At 50.2% G+C, this 13,527-nt stretch overlaps 4 protein-coding genes across 8 annotated transcripts; 2 read left to right on the top strand and 2 right to left on the bottom strand.

The window, feature by feature from the left end:
• Positions 1-281: 281 nt before the first annotated feature.
• Positions 282-3,282, bottom strand: LOC6547891 (tumor necrosis factor alpha-induced protein 8-like protein). Of its 2 annotated transcripts, XM_015156061.2 has the most exons (4): positions 2,968-3,282; positions 1,658-1,726; positions 1,156-1,448; positions 282-1,065 (listed from the first exon to the last, which is right to left on the bottom strand). In XM_015156061.2, exons 2-4 carry the CDS (start codon positions 1,719-1,721, stop codon positions 790-792), a joined length of 633 nt encoding a protein of 210 aa, XP_015011547.1. In that variant the 5' UTR covers positions 1,722-1,726; positions 2,968-3,282; the 3' UTR covers positions 282-789. The 2 variants fall into 2 exon arrangements, with proteins under 2 accessions (XP_015011547.1, XP_026837131.1); XM_026981330.1 differs by lacking the exon at positions 1,658-1,726 and having other exon boundaries at positions 2,968-3,281.
• Positions 3,283-3,305: 23 nt separating this feature from the next.
• Positions 3,306-6,261, top strand: LOC6547892 (protein lethal(2)denticleless). The gene is made up of 2 exons (XM_001976415.3): positions 3,306-3,538; positions 3,820-6,261. Exons 1-2 carry the CDS (start codon positions 3,496-3,498, stop codon positions 6,072-6,074), a joined length of 2,298 nt encoding a protein of 765 aa, XP_001976451.1. The 5' UTR covers positions 3,306-3,495; the 3' UTR covers positions 6,075-6,261.
• A 57-nt stretch (positions 6,262-6,318) lies between these two features.
• LOC6547893 (lethal(2)neighbour of tid protein) lies at positions 6,319-10,768 on the bottom strand. The gene is made up of 2 exons (XM_001976416.3): positions 10,379-10,768; positions 6,319-7,654 (listed from the first exon to the last, which is right to left on the bottom strand). The coding sequence occupies exons 1-2, from the start codon at positions 10,662-10,664 to the stop codon at positions 6,408-6,410; spliced, it is 1,533 nt and encodes a 510-aa protein (XP_001976452.1). The 5' UTR covers positions 10,665-10,768; the 3' UTR covers positions 6,319-6,407.
• On the top strand, positions 7,809-9,905 carry LOC6547894 (protein tumorous imaginal discs, mitochondrial). 4 transcript variants are annotated; one of them, XM_001976417.3, is made up of 2 exons: positions 7,809-9,359; positions 9,513-9,905. In XM_001976417.3, exons 1-2 carry the CDS (start codon positions 8,039-8,041, stop codon positions 9,716-9,718), a joined length of 1,527 nt encoding a protein of 508 aa, XP_001976453.1. In that variant the 5' UTR covers positions 7,809-8,038; the 3' UTR covers positions 9,719-9,905. The 4 variants fall into 4 exon arrangements, with proteins under 4 accessions (XP_001976453.1, XP_015012657.1, XP_015012656.1 ...); XM_015157171.2 differs by having other exon boundaries at positions 7,905-9,359; positions 9,518-9,905; XM_015157170.2 differs by having other exon boundaries at positions 7,905-9,372; positions 9,518-9,905.
• Positions 10,769-13,527: the final 2,759 nt, after the last annotated feature.

Raw genomic sequence — 13,527 nt, 5'->3', positions numbered from 1 at the left:
CTTGGATCATTGAATATCATTGTGGGAGTATCATAAATAAGGCTTAGGTTACTGACCCCTTGGAGGCTTGGAATACGAAACGGAATGGAAATACACATAGGTGTGCAGAACGGGGAATAAACAGGTTCTGGTGACGACTTAGCATAACCAACTTAGCATCGACTAACGACTGCAGGTGCGATGGGTGATTAAGTACGAAAAGGTCCGACTAAGACGGTTATATAGTTACTTCCGGGTGCACCCAGCGAGTTTAGGAGTATCAAAAAGTAAACCACGAATAATTCATTGCTTATGTGCTGAAGTATTCCCCATTTAACACTTAGACTTATACATATAGTTACTTTCACACATACGATCAACGACTTACACACCGATAAAAGCATTTTGCTCGAGTTTACAATTTCCGATTAGTGAATTCCTTTGGCGAAATGCATTTGGTTCTTCCTAATTATTACTATATAGACCTTGAGTACACAAATGTTAACGTTGTCATCAAAATAATCAATACGGACGTCTTTACACTTTTGATATTGTTGTCAATGGTATATCACTAGTTAAACTAACTAAACTCTTCCTTAAACACATGTCTTTTTCCTTTCTTTCCCAGGCATCTATCAAATCTATCCCTAGATTTTGTATTTTGGTGGTGGTGGTGGTGTTGGTGGGTGAGCTTTAAGCAAGCGTTTTCCATTCGCAACTAGCTACTAGCTGCTTTTTGGTTTCGATAGATAGCCTTTCGTTCATAGCACGCAACTACAGCACACAGCTCAGCTCGCTTGGCGGATCTCCTCAGATGTCTCCCGTTTCCATGGCGGCATTTATGTCCGCCACGATCTTTCCCATCACCTCGCGGTAGGGGGAGTCCGGTCGGAAGGCCGTCTCCAGCAGCGCCTCCTCGCCAAAGAAATCGAACACCTCGTCGATGCGGCCCAGCGACTTCTCTGTGAGATGCGGCTGCACAATCGACTTCAGCGCCACTTGCGATTCGGCTATTGACTTTTGCAGGTAGGGCAGGTCGAACGTGAAGTCCACTTCGTAGAATGATATGATGGACAGCTGGGTGTTCTGCGAGAGAAGAACGTCGGGTTAATGTTTATTTAGTCACCAAAACAACGATGGTGTTGTTGCAGTCATGGAATGGTAGTCAAGATTCACCTGAAACTTTCTCTTGAAGAGCTCGGCCTTCTGCAGCTCCTCATCGCTGAACTGATTGTTCCGGTGGAGCACACCGATTTTGATCACGATCTTGATGATGTTCTTGATCAGCTTCTCCGCCTTGGCCTTGTTCCCGGTGTGCATCTTGCAGAGCCTGTAGAGGTTGTCCAGCAGCGACGCCGTCGTGCCGTCGATGAAGGTCTTGGCGATGTTTTTGGTGGCCATGCGTGAGAGGATCTTCTTCTGCGCCCGCAGCCCGATATCTTGCGACTTGAAGACATTGTCCGCCATGACTAAAGCGGAAGGGAGGAGTGGAATTCATATATAGACATTATTATCGCTGCATATTCATTGACGAAAGCATTGTGGCAAGTAATCCGAGCAATGCGAGCAGCTTGAGCCCACCAAACAAAACGGAGAAACAACTCCGCCACCGAGGAAAACTTAAAACGAGTGGTGGCAACTGAAAAGCAAATCAGCTCCGCACTTCTCCGCGGTTTACCTTCCAAGTTCCAGTAGTCGACGCTCCACAGAAGCAGACATTGTCGAAGCCCGGCCACCGACATCGTGGCTATATATCACACATATATTGCACCGATTCCAGTTGCAAGCATTGATAAGGAATTACAGACAGAGATATTAAAACATGAATGATTGGGCGATGTATGTACACCACCCCGTATCTCTAGATAAAGGGAACCTGGTTCTTTCTTCGCAGTGTTTCTGTGTTTTTGTGTTTCTTTGTGCTGTAGTTGAAGTGGGCAATAAAACAGTCTCTGTGGCCTACCTTTACCTACCATGAGTCATTTAAAAGTGCAATTACTATAGCGCAATTACTATAGCTTTAGTGCTTGGAACTGAAACATTGGGGAAGAGTGCATTGATCGGTTCTGTAGGACTTAAATGTGTTTAAGCCAATGAATGGCAATGTTAACGTTCTTAAGTTGAGAACAAAACACAACGATTAATGTGCATAACTTTGTCGTCACCCCTCGTTCGTCACAAGCTGTGAACAAACAAAACAGGAATCTAACGATAATGAGACATTCTGGGGAATTCGAACTGGGTTATCATAAGGCGTAGTTATGAACACAGCATACTACTTGCTAATCCACGCATAGATATAGGAATGCTGCCGTATTAATAATGGATGACCAACTGCGCCTCACTGGCCGTATTTATGAGGTTGTTCTAACGGCGTGGCGTACGTGCTGGAGCCGAAAATGGAAATGCGGCAGCTTTTCCAACTGTCCAAATAAGGAGTATAGAGCAGGGCTAGGCGAGCCAAGGCGCGCTGGGGGGAATCCCCTGGCGGGTCAGCAGAGTTCAAACTTTCGGATACACATGGGCACTAACTAGAAGTGTTATCCACCCAAGCCGTGACTGAACTTAATCTACAGCACGGTATGCCTGGCTGCTAATTTAACTAAGTGGATTCCAGTTCCAGTTAGATAGCGTCTGGCACATCGCCGTGTCAGGACACGGACTGCTCCAAATGGTTAAGGTCACGCGAAGTGCAATAAAAGAAGGCCTATCCCTTTGAAAAAAGGGGGTGTGGGTCCTCCAAGGACGCCAGTGGAGGGCGGAAGTGCGCTACAGTCGAAACCACTGGGCACTTGAGTTCGTTGGGCCATTGGGGCTATGAAGTGGGCCATGGTTCTCCTGGCTTTCCTGCATTTGCGTGTTCCGTTTGCCCAGCAGGTGGGTTTCTTTGCCTTCTGGGTGTTATTGATTGCAACAGGCATGTGTATAGTGCCCCCTCCCCTCGCCTTCCCCCAGGAAACCAGAATAGAAATCCAATTTGGCGCTCACCTGTGTTTTTGTTGCTGCAGTCCTTGAATCGAATCCTTGAGTCCTTGCTTCGTTTCTGAGTATGTGTGTGGGGATGTGGGTGTGCTTGATGATGACCAGTAGTTCGGAATCCAAGTGCTAGCGAAAGCAACTGAAAGGGGATGACTGCATTTAAGCCCGCGAACTGCGTACGATTTGCAGCTAAATTTATGCGCAACTTCGATGAAACATAAAACAACTCGGCGAACAGCAACAAAAACAAAATATCAGCTTGTGAGACCAGCTGCTGTTAGCAGCCAAATGGTATAAGTATAAGAGAACAAATACTCTTGTCTCGGTTAGTATTAGTTTATTATTTGGCGGTTGTCCAGTCTTTCGCAACAGAATGCTTGTTCCTCCTATCTGAGCACGGTCACACTGCACAAGAGTCCAGCTGCGTCGTTGAAAAATATTTTCGATGCATCGAAGGTTGTTTTATTTCAAAGGAATTAGCAGGAAATAAAGTGGAAAGCGCAGATTTCGAGCAGCAGTCGCCCAGAGGATTGCACGATGAACATTTACAACAAGTTGCGAGCCAGGGAGCACGGCTACGGTGAGTTTTTCGCTTGGCGGGAGAATCTCGCTTTTGGCGCTCGAATTTCCTGCGGTGAATGGTGTTGATTTTGAAAAGGGTTTAACGGGCTAAAAGGGTTTTCCTGGCCATATGGGTTTTCCTGTTCGTCCTGCATTGCCACCTAACCACGGAGGATTGCTTAAGGGGTGAAGAAACCCAAGCAGTTGCTGCATTGGAAACTGCTGATCTTGCAAAAGTTCCGTGGAAAACAAAGCCACGGCACTATTTTCACGGTTTCTCCTCTGGTTTTTCGTTTTTAGGCAATGAGAGGACTTACGATTTCGCGCTGCGTCGACTTTCTGTGGCCAAGGAGGACAGCTGGCGGGGCATCGCGCCGGCCAACTACTGTCCAGACTTCAATCCGGAACCGCCGATCTTCTCCGCCAAGTTCGCCAACTGCGATGGCTACCGACACATCCTGGCGATCGCCAACGAGGACGGCAAGATCACGTTGCAGGACACCACCCAGCGGAACCACCAGCCGGAGGAGCAGTCCCTGGTGGGTCCCCAGTGCCACTACAACGCCGTTTTCGATCTGGAATGGGCCCCCGGCCAAATGCGCTTCGTGTCCGCTTCGGGCGATCACACTGCCAGGCTGTGGGAGGTGGCGGGCTCTGGCATCCGCGGCTTGAACTCCTATGTGGGCCACACAAGGTCCGTTAAGTCGGCGGCCTTCAAGCGCACCGATCCCGCTGTCTTCGCGACCGGCGGTCGTGATGGCGCCATCCTCATCTGGGACATCAGGGCCAATCTCAATATGGACCTCACCTCACGCGTGGACAACTGCATCTACAGCGGGCACACGGGCGGACCGGGCACTCCAGTTTCGCAGCGAAAGCAGCGCACACGCACTCCTAAGATGGCCGGAGGAACCACCTCGAGCAGCATCACCGGCTTGGCCTTTCAGGACAACGATACCTTAATCTCATGTGGTGCCGGTGATGGAGTCATCAAGGTGTGGGACCTGCGGCGCAACTACACAGCCTACAAAAAGGAGCCACTGCCCAGGCACAAGCTGCCATATGCGGGCCATTCCACCTTCCGGGGATTCACCAATCTCATTGTGGATGCGTCGGGCACGAGGCTGTATGCCAACTGCATGGACAACACCATCTATTGCTATAATCTGGCCTCCTACTCTCCCCGCCCCCTGGCCTGCTACAAGGGACTCCTTAACTCCACGTTCTACATCAAATCCTGCCTCAGCCCGGACGGAAAGTATCTGCTGAGCGGAAGCAGCGACGAGCGGGCTTACATCTGGAACCTGGACCATGCCGAGGAGCCACTCGTCGCACTGGCCGGACACACGGTGGAGGTGACCTGCGTGGCCTGGGGCTCCAGCCACGATTGCCCCATTGTCACGTGCAGCGATGATGCGCGTCACAAGATCTGGCGTATCGGACCCGACCTGGATGGCCTCAGCGAGGCGGAGCGGACTGAAAAGTACCGAGGAACTGCCTCCTACGTCAGGGAATTCGGCAAGAAGGCGTTTGGTCCGTCTGGTGGAAATCACAAGTACAACCTTCGAGATCTGGAGTCCACACCACGATCTCTCAAGCGCCTTATGGATCAGAATGAGCGGACACCAGGCTCCGTGGAAAAGACGACGACCAAACGTTCGTTCCTGGAAATGCTGGGCGTAGCTAATCCGGAGACGGAAGCCACCGAGCAGCCCCAGAAGCGAGCTAAGCCACTCGAGTCACGTGGAAGGCGGCTTTTTGGACCACCTAGCCAGGAAACTGCTTGCAGGCATATACAACTGCAACCCATAAACGAAGAAGATGCCTCCCCGAGCAAAAGGCAAAAGGAGAACTCTGCTGCGGAAGATGTCTCGCCACTGCACAAGCTTCTCAGCACACCAAGTCATTCCCCCTTAAGTGAGAATGTGAACCATATGTACACCTCCCCGCCAACCACTTCAGCGGCAGCAGCGGCGATGGCTGCCGAGGCGGTCAATCCGCCACCGATCTCCGCTGCAATCTACTCGCCCACTTCCAACCTGCCCAACTACGTGCTGGATGGCGAGGCACCCCATCTGGGCATCATGTCGCCCAAGCGGAAGGCGAAGGAGAAGGTGGACTGGCTGACGAATATCCGGAAACAGAAGCTGATGAGTGGCAGGGCCCATGTGACGCTCAGCGACAAGATCAGCGAGGAGCAGCAGGCCGATGTACTGGCATCCCCTCGCCTTCAGAGCCTGCGGCAATCCGAGTGCAGTCCCAGGATAAATGCCACGCCCCGCAGACGCATCTCCCACACGGACGGAGGTGGTGGTACGCCAGCTGGCAGCTCCTCCCATTCCCAAGTCCAGCCAAAAACCCCCACTTCCAGTAGGCGCAACAGTGAGACGACGCTCCTGCGATTCTTCAGCATTCAGCGGAGTAGCAGTGTGCCGGCGGAGGAAGCAACGACAACAACAGCGGCTCCTTCCTCTCCCAATCCCCCGGCAGTGGCTGCGCCCGCAGCCACGCCCCTCAGCATGCGTACGCCCACCACGGTGGTGGGCAGCGATTGACGCGGCGCCTCGAGCCGCAGCACCATTATTGCACTTGTAGTTTTAAGCGGACATTGTTTAAGTTATTTTATGTAGATAGTAGGTTGCATCTATCGCGGGGCGAGTTGGTAACCAACTCCCCGCCGTCTGTACAGAGCCGATACGAAAGACTAACGTACCCAAATAAAAGTAACTCAATTTTAAATTACCCATCATTATTGCAGATTCCCTCGCAACGCCCTAAACCGATCTTGCACTATTAGAGAGCTACAACTAATTTAATGTACTTTTAATCATTTTTTTGGCATAATCAGAACGGTTTAAGTGGCACTCATGGCTAGGAAGATCAGCCTTCTACTGGAGCTTTTTCTGCTGATCCTGCTGCTCTTTCTTGGCCGCCTTATTAATCCGCATGGTCTGCACAAGCTGCTTGGCCACACCGGCCAGCAGTACGACGTGGGTGAGGTGCAGGGCAGCGCTGGAGAAGTTCGTACTGGGATAGGTGTTCCAGCAGTACTCAATGAGTCCGAGGATTAGGCATCGCACACCCAAGGAGTACGGCGTGGACCAGGCCAAATAGGGCAGCGAGTGGAAGTACCAGACGTAGAATTGGTAGTGCAAGGATCGGGAGCAGGCCACGCCCACCAGGTTGCACAGGAAGAACGGCAGGAGGGCCAGCTGAGTGCAGCGGTCGAAGTGGATTCCATAGCGCTCCGGTTCCGACTGGGCGGGAGCTGCCGCTGCCGCTGCCTTGCCTCCGGACGCCTTCTGCAGGCTCTTCTCGAAGGACTTCAGGAAGGACTGCTGCTCGGGTGTAAACTTGTTCTGGTCCTTGTCCTTTTCCACCTTCTTGGGCTTTTTCTGGGCCTTCAGCTCAAGGTTCTGCTGGGCTATTTGTGGCTGTAGCTGATCCTCAATGCGGCGCAGGCGCACGTAGCTCTGGAAGAAGGTCCAGGTGGGCTTGGCGAAGGCCAGCAGGAGCAGCAGATGTAGGCCCAACAGTGAGACGTGGAAGGATCGGTTCTCGAAAAGATCTCTGCTCAAAAAGCGATAGTTGACCGTCCACTTGTGCTCGAAGATGCGTCCCAAATCAAAGCTACCCCGCAGATACTCCACAGGATAGGTGAGCAGGAATGGAGCGCCGAGCAGCAGTTGTATCACTCCGCAGACGGCCAACTGCAGGATCGTCCGCATTAGTCCCAGATTGGCCAAGTAGAACAGTAGGAGGGCAGGAGCAAACAGCAGGATGTTCATCTTAACGCCCACCGCCAAGCTGAAGAAGGTGCTTCCGAGGCTCCATCTTCTGTCCAGGAAGAGATTGAGGGCGGCGTAGAGGAGCAGCACCGCCACCGGATCGTTGAAGAGGCGCAGCACGTATATCGAGTGGATCCGGTACGATGTGAAGGCACTGAGCACCAGCACATAGGGCGGCACCTTCCTGCTCTTCGCGTACAATCTCAGCACCAGGGCCAGCTGGAGCAGGTAGATCCCGGCGAAGATGTACTGCGCCAGGCGCACGTTCGTGCCGTGGGACGTCACGTAGTAGAGGGCCGAGTAGATGTACACGAAGGCAGCGGGATACACAAGAGGTCCTGTGTCGCCTATAAAATGGGAAGACGAAGGATTTGAATTCATTAATAAAAATTAGATTATTATTTGAAATCACTCATTTCATATATTAAGCAGACATTCTCGCCAATTTGGGCAAGGAAAAAGTAACTTATTCCTTGAGTAACATTTACTATTTATATACATATATATATTTTACCGGGAATAATAGTTAAATAATTTAACTACTAGTTTTTTTAACTTTAACGGTATACAACGGTATTTATACATATTTGCCCTCGTGCCGGTTGGTATTTTTCCTCGCCACCAATGCGGCCACACTGAGAAGGTGCGAGCGAGAGAGCGACATTCGTAGGGCAGCATGGATGTTACGGCATGTTGTTGAAAAGCTGAAAAACTGATACTTTTATGGAAAAATGATGATTTCGTGTAAAAAATTATTCGTGTTCCGGCAGCTGCCAGCGGTGCGCCGTTGCCTGGCGACAGCCGCGTGCTCCACGCCCAGTGCCACCTCCTACCGAATCCTCTCCAGCGCTTGGAGCGGAAGTACCCGGGCAGACGCAGCTCAAGTGCGCCGCCTGCACACCACGCGCCACCTCCTGGCCAAGGACTACTACACAACGCTGGGCGTTGCCAAGAATGCCAACGGCAAGGACATCAAGAAGGCCTACTACCAGCTGGCCAAGAAGTACCATCCGGACACGAACAAGGAGGATCCGGATGCGGGCCGCAAGTTCCAGGAGGTCTCCGAGGCCTACGAAGTGCTCAGCGACGAGCAAAAGCGCCGTGAGTACGACACCTATGGCCAAACGGCGGAGAACATGGGTCGCCAGGGTGGCGGATTCCCCGGCGGAGGAGCCGGTGGCTTTGGCCCCGAGGGTTTCTCGCAGAGCTGGCAGTTCCGCTCGAGCATCGACCCCGAGGAGCTCTTCCGCAAGATCTTCGGCGAGGGCAACTTCCGAACGAACTCGTTTGACGACTTCGCCGATTCCAAGTTCGGTTTCGGTCAGGCCCAAGAGATGGTCATGGACCTGACCTTTGCGCAGGCGGCGCGCGGCGTCAACAAAGATGTCAACGTCAACGTGGTGGACCAGTGCCCCAAGTGCGCCGGCTCCAAGTGCGAGCCGGGCACCAAACCGGGGCGCTGCCAGTACTGCAACGGCACCGGTTTCGAAACGGTGTCCACCGGACCCTTTGTGATGCGCTCCACCTGCCGCTACTGCCAGGGCACGCGGCAGCACATCAAGTATCCGTGCAGCGAGTGCGAGGGCAAGGGCCGTACGGTCCAGCGCCGCAAGGTCACCGTTCCGGTGCCGGCCGGCATCGAGAACGGACAAACGGTGCGCATGCAGGTGGGCAGCAAGGAGCTGTTCGTCACATTCCGCGTGGAGCGGAGCGACTACTTCCGCCGCGAGGGCGCCGATGTGCACACGGACGCGGCCATATCCCTGGCCCAGGCGGTGCTGGGCGGCACTGTGCGCGTGCAGGGCGTCTACGAGGATCAGTGGATCAACGTGGAGCCGGGCACCTCGTCGCACCACAAGATTATGCTGCGCGGAAAGGGACTCAAGCGCGTGAATGCTCACGGACACGGAGACCATTACGTGCACGTGAAGATCACGGTGCCATCCGGAAAGAAGCTGGACAAGAAGCGCCTTGCTCTAATCGAGGCGTACGCCGAGCTGGAGGAGGACACCCCTGGCCAGATCCACGGAATCGCGAATCGCAGAGACGGCAGTAAGAAAGCAACGTAAATAATCTCCCGATCTACCAATGCAATCTCTAAATGTACCTTGGAGTTTGAATTCGTAGCTGAAATATACGTGCGTTTTATGTGCGAGCTATGTTAAATGACGCCGTCTTTCTCTCTGCCCCCATCTTCCGTTGCAGCGCAGGAGCGAGTGAGGAGCCAGGAGCAGGAGCAGCTGCTGGAGCCAGTGCAGCAGCAGCGGGACCAGGATCCTCCAAGCCAGGACAAGGAGCAGCTGAACACGAAGGCAAAGACCAGCGGACGGACGAAGAGGAAAGAAAAAAAGCGAAAGAAGGCGGCGGATCTGGATCCCGACAAGGCGACGGCGACGGCGGAGGCTTCATAAGCAAGATCAAGTCCATGTTCAACTGACAGGCGTTGGCAACCCGATGGCCGATTCTGTTTTCTAGTGTCTAAGTTATCGCACGTTATTGTTGCTAATCTAAGTTCGGGCGGGAACCGCAGAAGTGTATTCCAAATACGAGTCGGTTCGAGATGAATAAACCAAATTGACCGTCAATCGGGCCGGGCAAGCTCTGTGTTTGTGCGAGGCTAGTTTCACCTGTACTAATCCAACGCGGCTCTGACTTTCAGTCCTTCAGATTGCCTCGAGCATACATTGTTCTCTAGAGATTGTAAATACCATAGCTAAACAGCTTCTTAATATTTCAACAATGAGTATTTCAAAACATATTTTAAATTACTCGCATTTTTGAAACTACTTAAAGGAAACAATCGAAATGTCTATTTTATAAGAACGAACCATCTTGAAGGGGAAAACTGTTCTCTAACTAGAAAAGAGGATGCACTAATAGCTAGTTAAGATCAGGTTATCCTCAGTAAATACACTCATATGTTGACTAATTTCCCTGCTTGACTTAAATAGCAATGGCCACAGCACGCTTTGCCCATGAAGCACACGACAACAGGTGCACGAGGAGACATCCGGCTGCGGAATGGGGTCACTTGTGGCCAAAAATAAACCAGGAGCGGCGCAGAAACTCACCGCGCAGCAGACTGTAGTTGGTGGTACCATTCAAGAAGCCCTCGCACTCCTGCATGTAGGCGACCCAGTCGATCTCCGTGTAGGGCACCCGCTGGATGACCACCACGTTGATGACCAGCTCCGCCAGGAGCACGAAGAGGCCAACTATGGGCAGAGCGGCCGGCTCCAGCAGCAGGTACTTGAAGAAGCGCACGTTGAGGTACTTGTCCAGGATGGAGTCCACCAGGGTGGCCGACTTCTTGCGCCGCACCGCCGGACGGTGGCTGGCGGCCTTTGGCGGGGCCATTTCTGTGATAACCGGCGAAAATGAATTAAAATTCAACTTGAACCGAAAAACAACCAGGGCGGCACTATCAAAATCAGCTGTTGCGCCTCCCACCGATAGCGGTGCAACTGGTTTTTGCATGCTATCGATATTTTTGCAATTTGAATTTGTAGTACTAAAAGCGGGCACGCGTGGCGCCACCGTTTCCGGTTGTTGCTTGATTTTCGAAAAAATTTAATTTAATTTTAACGAGGACAAAAAACGCTGCAAAATATATTAATATATTTGTTTTGCTATCCAAAATTAATTGTTGTGGCCAAAACAGTGCAAAATCAGGAATAGAACCCACACCAAATATTCGAGTTTTCCTAAGGGGTTTACCTTCATAACTTTGCCAAAAAGAGTCGTACATCGAAAATTTTTACTGTTTTGGACTGCTAATGTTTCAAACTAACTATCCCTATCACAGCTCCGGCGATTTTGCAAAATATATTTTTGGCCAATTTTTTCATTTTTTGTAAGGGGTTACATTATAAAAACTTGCGAAAAATCGACAAAAATTAAAAAGTTCAAATTTGAATGCCAATCGATTAGGAATGTAAAAACGAGTTCAACGAGGTATGACACTCAAGATTTGAGCCATAAAATCGATGGTTTTGGCCAAAATACGTATTTTTTGTCGGAAAATCAGAGGCTCACCTTCATAACTTGGCCAAAAAGGGTCGCAAATCTAAATAATTGACTGTCGGGCATCGGGCATTTATGTAAGGTATATAAATAGAAAATAAAAAGGGTATGCGGAGTTTTCCTTGCAGGCAAAGTGATTACGGGAATAGCAAGCAGTAGGACAATTGCATTTCAGTATTTACAATTTGAATAGCAACATATCCTAGCTTGATGGATGTTGTAAGGCCTGCGGGTGGATTAAACCATAACATACATGTAGTAATTAGCAGAATTCCTACACGGCGAACGATTCTATGTGGTCAAAATGGGAGGGCCGGGTCGGAGGCACCGGAACTGCGGGTGGGAATACGCAACAGGTACAAAACCAATCAGCTCATGGCCAATTTGCTGGGCAGATTAACGTCCATCGCTGGCGTTATCCCAATAGCAAATAGTCGGTGGTGGTCCGCCTGGTTGTGGGCGGCTTGGGGTGGCTTTTCAGGTGACTCTGGCGGTTTAACGCATCGCTGAGATGTATTTGCTAAGGGCAAACGGGGTAGCAAAAGCCGGGCGAAGGGGTGACGGGTGTGCTCATGCAAACGCAGCTCGTTTATCGGGTTACAACTGGCATGGCACCCATGCCGCAACCACATTTAACCCACCATCGAGCCCACATCCTTTTCAGGACTCAGAACTCGGGAATGACCCGTACCCAGAACCAGCAGGCAATTAAATGTGAACCTACGGATGCGACTGGTGCCCGATTTTCCGGCGCTACCTCGCTCTTGTCAGTTTTTTCCGCTATTCGTGATTCATTTATTGTGTCCACTGCAGCGTGTTTGCTCAAAAAAAGGAAACACGAAATAGTTGGCCCTGTTGTCGCTTTTCCCGACATTTATCTGTCCTGTCATCCAGCTGAAACACTGATATGCCACCAATTATCCAAAAAGGGGAAAACTGGAGTGAAAAAAGGTGCACGGCGATTTACAGGAATTTAGCCGGAGGATTTGTGCGAACTGGAATTCAATAAACCATTTTCTGAAAAAATCTGTTTAAAAACATTTTTGTTACAGATGAGTTGAGTTTTACTGTGAAATTTCTCTGTATTCGTATAATCCTTTGTTTCCCCTTTTTTTAAGGAAAATGTTGAAGTGTGTCCCTTAATAGCTGAACTTTTATGTATGTCAGCATTAATAAAGCTTATATGCATGAATAATTCACAAAAAAATGCTCGAAAGAGCTATTGAAATAATTTAAAATTAAATATTAAAAAATGACTTGCGGAGAATGCGTACTCTTCTGAAGGCAAACAAGTCTACAAGTGATAGTCGCGCGTAATGTGGCAAGTCATGCATTTTCGCTAATTCAAGTGATCTCTGCCTTTTCTTGGGCGCGTACCAAAATAAGTGTGAGCATATGTCTTTCATGTTTGTCGCCCCATCTTTGTGGGTCAATCGCGTCCCAAGTTGGCTATCGCCGCATGAACTACGAGTATAGAACTAAATCGGTCACTCCTTATCGGTCGCGTCGCCCCAGTCGACAGATGTGCGAGTATGTGTGCAGTGCATATCCGTGAGTATAGACAAATATACGTACAGCCTCTGTGGACTTCAGCTATGTTGTGTGTGAGTGAGACAATTGTTTATTAATCAATAATAACAATAATCCACGGCACGCACACCGACACAACGTGTGTATTTCGTTATCGGTGCTGTTATCATTATCAGCCCGCTGCTGCTGTGGCTCCCATTGCCGATAAGCGATTCCCCCACTTCGCCGCTGTAATGCAAATCAACAGCATTCGGCCTATGATAGTGGCGAGCAGTACTTTGCACTCAAGCGCTTATTAATTTCACTTCCCAGCGTATTCATTGCCTGTGCATTTTATTGTCTCACGATCTGGCTATAAAATGAAAATGGGGACGGGCACTTAATTCCGTATGATACTCGCACTTTGGGCGGAAGAAAGGAAGGCGGGGCAGTTCGAAAACTCTCCAGCCGGAAAAAGTCTCTGTGGAGTAAACAAGCAAGTTCCGTGGCTCTGCGAAGTCTTCCTGCCGAGCTTCAGATACAGTGGAAGTTCTATTGAATAAAATTTAAATTTCTCTGTAAATAAAATTGTAAGTGCCATATGCCATATTTGCTTGAAAAGCATGCTTGTTGCATACTTTTGGAAATCGTGCTAAAGGCAATCACTTTAGTGTTTTTACGTTCCATT

This window comes from Drosophila erecta, unplaced genomic scaffold (assembly GCF_003286155.1).
Source record: "Drosophila erecta strain 14021-0224.00,06,07 unplaced genomic scaffold, DereRS2 tig00000092-arrow-pilon, whole genome shotgun sequence".
NCBI classification, from domain to species: domain Eukaryota; kingdom Metazoa; phylum Arthropoda; class Insecta; order Diptera; family Drosophilidae; genus Drosophila; species Drosophila erecta.
Note: the sequence above shows the minus strand (reverse complement) of the source record. Positions and strands in the feature narration are given on the sequence as shown.

What these genes read in the sequence shown, in the direction of transcription:
- LOC6547891 (XM_015156061.2), bottom strand. Translation starts at nt 1,721, where the DNA reads ATGTCGGTGGCCGGGCTTCGACAATGTCTGCTTCTGTGGAGCGTCGAC. An exon ending in CGACTACTGGAACTTGGAAG is followed by an intron (nt 1,449 to 1,657) that starts GTAAACCGCGGA and finishes CTTCCGCTTTAG; the next exon opens with TCATGGCGGACAATGTCTTC. An exon ending in TCTTCAAGAGAAAGTTTCAG is followed by an intron (nt 1,066 to 1,155) that starts GTGAATCTTGAC and finishes CTTCTCTCGCAG; the next exon opens with AACACCCAGCTGTCCATCAT.
- LOC6547892 (XM_001976415.3), top strand. Translation starts at nt 3,496, where the DNA reads ATGAACATTTACAACAAGTTGCGAGCCAGGGAGCACGGCTACG. An exon ending in AGCCAGGGAGCACGGCTACG is followed by an intron (nt 3,539 to 3,819) that starts GTGAGTTTTTCG and finishes TTTCGTTTTTAG; the next exon opens with GCAATGAGAGGACTTACGAT.
- LOC6547894 (XM_015157169.2), top strand. Translation starts at nt 8,039, where the DNA reads ATGATGATTTCGTGTAAAAAATTATTCGTGTTCCGGCAGCTGCCAGCG. An exon ending in GACGGCAGTAAGAAAGCAAC is followed by an intron (nt 9,373 to 9,512) that starts GTAAATAATCTC and finishes CTTCCGTTGCAG; the next exon opens with CGCAGGAGCGAGTGAGGAGC.
- LOC6547893 (XM_001976416.3), bottom strand. Translation starts at nt 10,664, where the DNA reads ATGGCCCCGCCAAAGGCCGCCAGCCACCGTCCGGCGGTGCGGCGCAAG. An exon ending in CAACTACAGTCTGCTGCGCG is followed by an intron (nt 7,655 to 10,378) that starts GTGAGTTTCTGC and finishes CCCATTTTATAG; the next exon opens with GCGACACAGGACCTCTTGTG.